The sequence below is a fragment of the Physella acuta genome, unplaced genomic scaffold (assembly GCF_028476545.2).
Source record: "Physella acuta isolate Inbredline_101_S28 unplaced genomic scaffold, ASM2847654v3 ptg001807l, whole genome shotgun sequence".
NCBI lineage: Eukaryota > Metazoa > Mollusca > Gastropoda > Physidae > Physella > Physella acuta.
In genome coordinates this window covers 135636-143894 of record NW_026733317.1, presented here as the reverse complement: position 1 = coordinate 143894, position 8259 = coordinate 135636, and the positions used below count along the sequence as shown (strand labels likewise).

At 42.1% G+C, this 8259-nt stretch overlaps 1 protein-coding gene across 2 annotated transcripts; it reads right to left on the bottom strand.

The window, feature by feature from the left end:
• Positions 1-1055: 1055 nt before the first annotated feature.
• Positions 1056-6923, bottom strand: LOC131930578 (isatin hydrolase-like). Of its 2 annotated transcripts, XM_059287118.1 has the most exons (6): positions 6773-6923; positions 6535-6641; positions 5086-5277; positions 4284-4470; positions 3192-3319; positions 1056-1864 (listed from the first exon to the last, which is right to left on the bottom strand). In XM_059287118.1, the coding sequence occupies exons 3-6, from the start codon at positions 5271-5273 to the stop codon at positions 1495-1497; spliced, it is 873 nt and encodes a 290-aa protein (XP_059143101.1). In that variant the 5' UTR covers positions 5274-5277; positions 6535-6641; positions 6773-6923; the 3' UTR covers positions 1056-1494. The 2 variants fall into 2 exon arrangements, with proteins under 2 accessions (XP_059143101.1, XP_059143102.1); XM_059287119.1 differs by lacking the exon at positions 6535-6641.
• Positions 6924-8259: the final 1336 nt, after the last annotated feature.

Sequence of the window (8259 nt, the reverse complement as noted above, 5' to 3'; positions counted from 1 at the left end):
AACTGTCTAGGAAAAAAAAATCATGTAATTAACACATGGCTTAAGTTAGTTAAGAGACGGTTAGATTTGGAACAGCCAGAACTTTAGAGCAAACAGGCTGAGATGAGAGGGTGGGGGAGGGGATATTACTTTAGCAGGGAGGGCAATTAAAAGCGAAATGTCTTCAAAACGGTAAAGTGCGGGGGTGAGGAGGGTACGTCAGGGTGGGGGTGGTCATAAAATCTTGTGATCCCGGGGAGTGGGGAGGTGGTTTTAAGATGGGTGAATCTGTTCGATTTGGCGGGGGTTGGTGAGGTGTGGTGGGGTGGCGAGATGCGGTTTGGTGGTGAGGTGTGGTGGTGTGGTGGTGAGGTGTGATGGTGCATTGTGGTGTGGTGTGGTGGTGAGGTGTGGTGTGGTGGTATGGTGTGGTGGTGAGGTGTGGTGTGGTGGTGAGGTGTGGTGTGGTGGTGAGGTGTGGTGTGGTGGTGAGGTGTGGTGGTGAGGTGTGGTGGTGAGGTGTGGTGGTGAGGTGTGGTGGTGAGGTGTGGTGTGGTGGTGAGGTGTGGTGGTGAGGTATGGTGTAGTGGTGAGGTGTGGTGGTGAGGTGTGGTGGTGAAGTATGGTGTGGTGGTTAGGTGTGGTGTGGTGGTGAGGTGTGGTGTGGTGGTGAGGTGTGGTGGTGAGGTGTGGTGTGGTGGTGAGGTGTGGTGGTGAGGTGAGGTGTGGTGGTGAGGTATGGTGTGGTGGTGAGGTGTGGTGTGGTGGTGAGGTATGGTGTGGTGGTGAGGTGTGGTGTGGTGGTGAGGTGTGGTGGTGAGGTGTGGTGGTGAGGTGTGGTGGTGAGGTATGGTGTGGTGGTGAGGTGTGGTGGTGAGATGGGTGGTGATGTGTGGTTCATTGAATATCTACGGTGTGAGCAGTTAACTAGCTGGGAAGTTTTTGCCTCTGGCGTGTTCAGTACAAATGTGTATGTGTGAGCCAACCCATCCACATAACGTATGTGCTACATACACAGCACACATAGAAGAGAAGGCTAAGATCACACAATAATTATAAAATATTTAATCCAAATATGTACATATGATACAAAGAACAAAAAAGTTACTATATTGTAGAGCATCTGAGGAATCAACATCATCAAGAAATTCATACATCAATTTACATTATCAAGTCATTCATAAGTCATCAAAATTTATATCATCACGAAATTCACACATCATCAAGAAAATTTACAGTATCAACAAAATGTACATACGACATTCACACATCAACATTTACATCATTAATACATTCATACGTTATCAAATTTACATTAAGGATTTCAAACATCATCAACATCACATCATCAAAAAACTTCAAAAGCCATCAAAATCTACAGCAAGGATTTCAAGCGTAATCAAAATTTAAATCATCAAGAAATTTAAACATGATTAAAATTTACATCATCAAAAAATTTCAACATGATCAAAATCTATACATCAAAAACTTCACACGTTATCAACACTTTTACCATCAGACCTGCGCCAACCAACAAGCCAATGTTCCAACCAGCAAACACAACAAGATGGACAGATGCTGGACCAATGGTGACCTGCTCGTGACGTCATCGTACAACATGGCGTAGACCCGCGTCTGCACGCCGGTCCCGCCCTCGACCCGGATTGGCGCCGCGTGCAGCCGGAAACCGCGTGCCGGAAGTGAGTCTGGCACCATGACGTTCTCGATGATGACGATGTTCTGCGACAGCAGCAGACGGTGGACGGGGAACGTCGTGTCGGTGGGGCCGTCTGGTGCAGGCACGTCGACGGCCAGGATCTTGAGGTGTCTGTGGTCCAGCAGCCAGCGGGCAGCCTCGGCGGACACCACGGGGAAGTGGAAGGTCCTGGGGAGGGGAGGTGGTGGCGTTAGCTGGGGCTTGACACCACGGGGAAGTGGAAGGTCCTGGGGAGTGGAGGTGGCGTTAGGTGGGGCTTGACACCACGGGGAAGTGGAAGGTCCTGGGGAGGGGAGGTGGTGGCGTTAGCTGGGGCTTGACACCACGGGGAAGTGGAAGGTCCTGGGGAGTGGAGGTGGCGTTAGCTGGGGCTTGACACCACGGGGAAGTGGAAGGTCCTGGGGAGTGGAGGTGGCGTTAGGTGGGGCTTGACACCACGGGGAAGTGGAAGGTCCTGGAGAGGTGGGGGGGAGGGAAGGTGACGTTAGCTGGGGCTTGACACCACGGGGAAGTGGAAGGTTCTGGGGAGGGGAGGTGACTTTAGCTGGGGCTTGACACCACGGGGAAGTGGAAGGTCCTGGAGAGGTGGGGGGGAGGGGTTATCTGGGGCTTCTGGCAAGTTGGTGATAGGTGGGGTATTTTGTCAAGTTGTTTAATTTGGTGTATTCTATAAACATTTTGCATTCTTCCAAGTTGTTTAATTATGTGCATTCTGTCAATTTACCGCTAGATAATGCATTTTGTCAAGCTGTTTAATTGGGTGCATTTTGTTAAAATCTTGCAACGCGCATTCTGTCAAGATTGTTAAAGCTTTGCATTCCAAAGAATTTTTATAATTGGGCATTCTGTTAGGTTTTTTTTTTATATATGGAGTATTCTATCAAATACTTTAAAATATTTGTACCATTAACCCTCTACACTTTAATGTTTTTGAAATAAATTCTTACATCGTTAACCTTCTACCAGCTATATTTGTATTATTAATAATTTGATTTTTAACCTTCTACTAGCTATATTTGTATTATTAATAATTTGATCGTTAACCCTCTACCAGCAATATTTGTATAATTAGATCATTAACCATCTACTAGCTATATTTGAAAAACTGGTTATCCTATCTGTTTATTTCCTGTTTTGTATCACTCCATAATGGGGAAGGAGTGGGTGGTAAGAGAGTTGCTTTAAAAGGTCGTTTTGTTTAAAATACATGTTTTGTCGCAAATGTCATGTTTTATTTGAAATGTCATGTTTTCTTTTGGAATGTCATGTTTTATGTTAAATGTCATGTTTTGTCTAAAAGTCATGTTTTGTCTAAAATATCAATTTGTAGGTAACCAAATAAAAACGACAGGGAATGGGAGCACCAGGAGTGTAACCACCTGGGATGTAACCAGTTGGGATGTAACCAGATGGGATGTAACCAGTTGGGATGTAACCAGATGGGTTGTAACCGCATAGGATGTAACCAGATAGGATGGAGTAGAAAGCAACTTACGTGTGATTGGTGACGTCATTGGTTCCGAAAAATTCTCGTGGGTTTGACCAGCGTGAGGTCCAGCCAAAGTTGACCAGCACAGCGGCCTTGTCGGGGATTCTGCCGTGGTCAGTCTCCCAGGCCTTCAGCTGGGGGGAGAGGACACGGTATAGAGGAAACATCTTAGGTTAACGGGGGGGGGGGGGGGGGGCGGACAGAGGACACGTCATAGAGCAAACCTCTAGGTTGGGGGGGGGGGGGGGACAGAACACATTATAGAGCAAACCTCTCTAGTTTGGGGGGAGGGGGAGGGGTACAGAACACATTATAGAGCAAACCTCTCTAGCCTTACATTCGGTTTTCATGCTGAAAGTTCTGATGTCTAAGCGCCCCCTTACCTCCCTCCTCCCCCCTCTCTTTAATAAAAAAACATTTTAAATATCCTACTGTAATGTTAAATTTACAGTACGCAATGAACAGAAGCAAACGTTACTGTAGTTTTGTTTTTACACCCCCCCCCCCTTCTCAACATATCCCAGGGCCAGCTATTCTCCATAAACATCCTTTGAAAATGTTTTCTTTTCCGTAAACAAAACGAAAACGATTATTTGAAGCTCTTTCCATCACCGGCATATGTCACGTGATCCACCTTGTTTTCTCTGTGTGGTTGACCATCTCTAGCTGCACCTTGTGCTACAGTAGAACTAGGTGCGCCTTGTGCTACCTGTGAATCCATGTGCACCTTGTGCTACAGTAGAACTAGGTGCGCCTTGTGCTACCTGTGAATCTATATGCACCTTGTGCTACCCGTGAATCTATGTGCACCTTGTGCTACACGTGAATCTATGTGCACCTTGTGCTACCTGTGAATCTATGTGCACCTTGTGCTACCCTTGCAGCTGTAGGTGCACCTTGCTATAAACGTGATTGCTTGCAAGGTCTGAAGTCAAGTTAAATGAACAAGACCGTGTGTTATATTCTGGTAGATCTCAAGCATATCTTGATTGACTCAATAATGAATACACATTTAACAATGTACGTAATGAAATGAATACATCCAATAATTTAACAGTGAGCCAAATCTATTTTTAGCGTGAGCAGACGTTGACCTACTTTCTCTACTGTCAGCTGGTAATCATTGTTTAGGGCGGCCTCAGCTCTAGCGTCTATCATGACGCCCTCGGCTATCGTATGCTCCAGGGGTAGGTCCTTCAGGTCGTAGCTGTGGGGGGAGAAGTGCCGGGGGGCGTCGATATGGGTGCCGCCGTGCTCCCCTGACGAGAAGGCGCCCACTTCAATCCTGAAAGATTATCACGTGATCAAAGGTTGCAAAGGATCCATTTTGTCCTAACCTTGGTTACACTGTGACATTAAAAAATAATGGCATACGAGTGTGTATGTGTGTGCGCGTGCGAGCACGTGAGTTTGTGTGTGAGTGTGAGTGTGTATTTTGAACGATTAGACATACCTACAAATTCTTAAAAAGCTTGAAGATCCTTAGCCTTTGGAGAAGGAAACTTTGCTTAAGGAGACTTCTGGTTAGGTAAAGTTTCGGAGTATGGTTTGTTTTGTAGTATAGATAAAACACTTTCTTGGAATTCTCGATACATAAATATGTAGCTATGGCTGTTCACTGACTTATCAATTGTGAAATGGAAATATTTAATATTGCGTTTAAAACTTTTTCTTTATGAAAGAAATCGTCGATATTATTTAACTAAAACATAGCAAATACAAATTATATAATGTTATTTCATTTTCTTTTACATTTCCTTTTACCAAGCTTGATACGAATTAAACATATTTATTATAGAATCTAGGCCACTCTAGGCCTCTATTGGTAGGCCTATATAATAAACAATTAAGGGAAAATATTTTTTACGGTAGGGGAAACAACCATTAAAATTCTACTTACCAAACTTTATCCTTGTTACTTCCCATTACTACAACTGTCCTGTTAAATTTCGGCTGTCCGGGCCAGTAGATCGTATTATGCGAGAGGGGATGAGACAAGTCTATAATCATGCCGGTGACGCCAGAACACAGAAGAACGACCAGCAGACGACACAAGAAGGGTTGTCTTGAGGTCATGACTTTCAACATTGTCCTGATATACATTTATGAATAAATATTTTAACACAATTTTTTACGAAAAAAAAAATTAAAGTGCTTGGATGTGAATACATAACAGGCTACCCTACCAATCCGAGGGATGAAGACCCAACTGAAAATGTTTTGTTGAGGATAAAATCCACCAGCGTCAGCCGAATTCAAGTACGCGAGCACTGCCAGCTACTTATATAAGCGGGTAGCGGACGGAATGTGTTTGTTCAGCGAGTGATCTCCCCTTGTTGAGTCGTAAACAACATGCACAACAGGAAATGTTGTTTACAGTTCTGTCTGATAATTAGTTGCATATCGTCGGGGTCACGGCATTTGCGGAATCAAGTTTATTTTTTGCCTAGCTTGAACTTTAATTGTGAGTGGGCAGAGTTTCTTCCAGGCATCTCTTCGAGGGGTGAGCCTACCCCCCCCCCCCCCGAACGAAATGGAATTTATATAGAAAACATACTTTTACCAGTTCTCGCACCCCCCCCCCCCCCGGAGAAAAATGTCTGGAAGAAACACTGTGAGTGGGCTTACTGTAAACGTACTTTAACTTTGAAGGGGATTACTGTAAACGTACTTTAACTGTGAGTGGGCATTTAATATATAAATTCAAAACGTGCACGTGTGTATGAGTGTGGTATATGTTTAGAAATAAAAAAAGAACTAAAATATGTACATTACTTCGCCACTTCTGTGCATTCATTTTTATACACTGCATGTCCATAACTCACATGTACTAACTAACATAGAGATTTGGAGTTACAAATATTAAGTTAAAAATATATTTTTCACAAGCAATTTATTAATGAGTAATTCACTGTTAAAACATCAGGTTCACGTGTGGGTCTAGCGCTTAAACTCTTCAAATTCCCAACAACACTGTTGGTCATCGAAAGAATAGCACAGACTATATCGTGGTACCCCCCAGTATACGAGAAAGTAAAAAGAGGATATGAAACTTGTACTTTAGATTTTTATTGAACAGGTGAAATTAGAACTTGTCATTATAAATTTACGTGTATTTCGGTACCTCAAGCTTGCGTGCATGCATTAAATTGGAGACAAAAAAGTGGCGGGGCTTAACTTTTCGCGCGTGCACTTTTTACTTTACAGGCGGGGCTTATCCGGATAACACACAGGAAAACAAATGTTACATGTCGTAGTTAATTTGTACCTCGAGTTATAATGATCAGTTACAACGAAGCCGGGTGTCAGTCAGTAAGTTAAATCAGGAAAAAAAAAACTTCAAACTTACCAATCAGTGAAATGTAGTAGTTGCTTCAACGTCAAGCCGTAGTCTATCCAAGATGGTTTTAAGGTAATGAACTTTACCCCGCTCGTCCTTATATTATGTATGCAATTCTTTTAAACGATAGAGCAAACAAAAGATCCCCAATAATATTTGATGAGAGCCAAAAGTACGTTCAGAAAATTCAAGCTAGATCTACATACCAGAAAATATATTTACTTTTTTTTTTAGTGAAAAGACCCACCTTGCTCCCAAATCGACGATGAATCAGCTGATTTAGAAACTTTTAAAAACACACGGTCTTCAATGACTGGCAATATTTTCACTAAACACCGGGGGAAAAAAATTGGCTAACAAACAAAGCTATTACGTTCAGATTGGCTAAGAAAGAAAGCTATAACGTTAAGATTACTTAAGATTGGCTAAGAAAGAAAGCTATAACGTTAAAACAACAAACATGTGTAGGCCGCGAGGTATTAATACACACGTTATGTCAACAAACGAAGGGAGGTAACTAGCCTTTCGTGTCACGGTAACATTGGGGCGGGGGAGAGGTAGGTAAATACATCTTGAATCATTGCACAGGTAAGAAGTTGAATACCCAGGTGAGTTCATTATTCACCCAGCTGTCTAGTGAAGGTGAGTTCATTATTGGATCAGATATATCATTACTCAACTAGAAAAGGATTTGTTAAAATGGCTTGCGTTGGCTAATTAAGTCCAGTGATCAGTGACAAATGTGAAAACATCTTCTCTTGTTGACATGACGTGTTCACATAAGCCGGACAACCGGCAGTTTTGTCACGTGATTTCGTGTCAACCACTGGCACACACACCAGCCGGCAAATATCAACAACGTATGTGTGTGTGTTACATAACTAACATGCAGGGTTGTGTCCCATGTTTAGAGTAGACCTAGATCCACATAACTCCACATCATATCAAGTAAACCCTAACATAAGAACTAATTGGGGAGGACCCGATGTGACCGCAATCGAATTGGTAAACAAAATATATTTTCAGTAGATGTGTAGTCATTTAAGGTGAATGCTTGCGTCAAATTCAGATCTAGTTATTCAAGAAGATGTAGGTTTTAGATAAAGTGTATTGACTTTATTAACGATACTTTGAATCTCCATCTATTACTATTAATTACAATTGCGTTTAACCGTTGTAAAATGTAACCTTTCCAACAGAGCTACAAGGAGAGACAACTCTAATGCTGTCTACAGCTGACCAATTACCTCCCTTAGTTAAGAAAACGTTATTTTTATTGCAAGTTTGGTTTTTCACACAAAGGGAGACAATAGATTTTTTCTAATTACAAGGGCGAGAAACCTCAGTAGTTGATATCCGCGGAAAAAAAGAATTAAAAAATTATAACGTTCAGAAGATTTTGGCTACAAATGGTAGCCAAAACAAAGATTTTCTTTTAATAACTGATTTAGAAATTCAAGAAAAACTGATTAAGACAGATTGTAAACCTTGTATCTGATATGGACTATATCTTAAATTTTCTTTGATGGGATTGTATAGCTACCTCCATATACAATACAGTAAAGTTTAGAAGATGTCTGTTAAACAAAAAAAAAACAAAATCCATTTTCATGAACACAATTATACATTCTTTAATGACATTAATTACATTATGTACAATGTACAGTTGACATAAAAATAAGGGGCTAATGACTGTGAGGGTGGTGTGTGAACCCCCCCCCCCCTCATATGACA

Bases quoted from the DNA above. Each gene is read 5' to 3' on its own strand.
- LOC131930578 (XM_059287118.1), bottom strand. From the start codon at position 5,273: ATGTTGAAAGTCATGACCTCAAGACAACCCTTCTTGTGTCGTCTGCTG. The intron at 3,320-4,283 runs GTAGGTCAACGT...CTCTCCCCCCAG, and splicing joins ACCAGCTGACAGTAGAGAAA to CTGAAGGCCTGGGAGACTGA. The intron at 1,865-3,191 runs GTAAGTTGCTTT...TCCCCTCCCCAG, and splicing joins AATGACGTCACCAATCACAC to GACCTTCCACTTCCCCGTGG.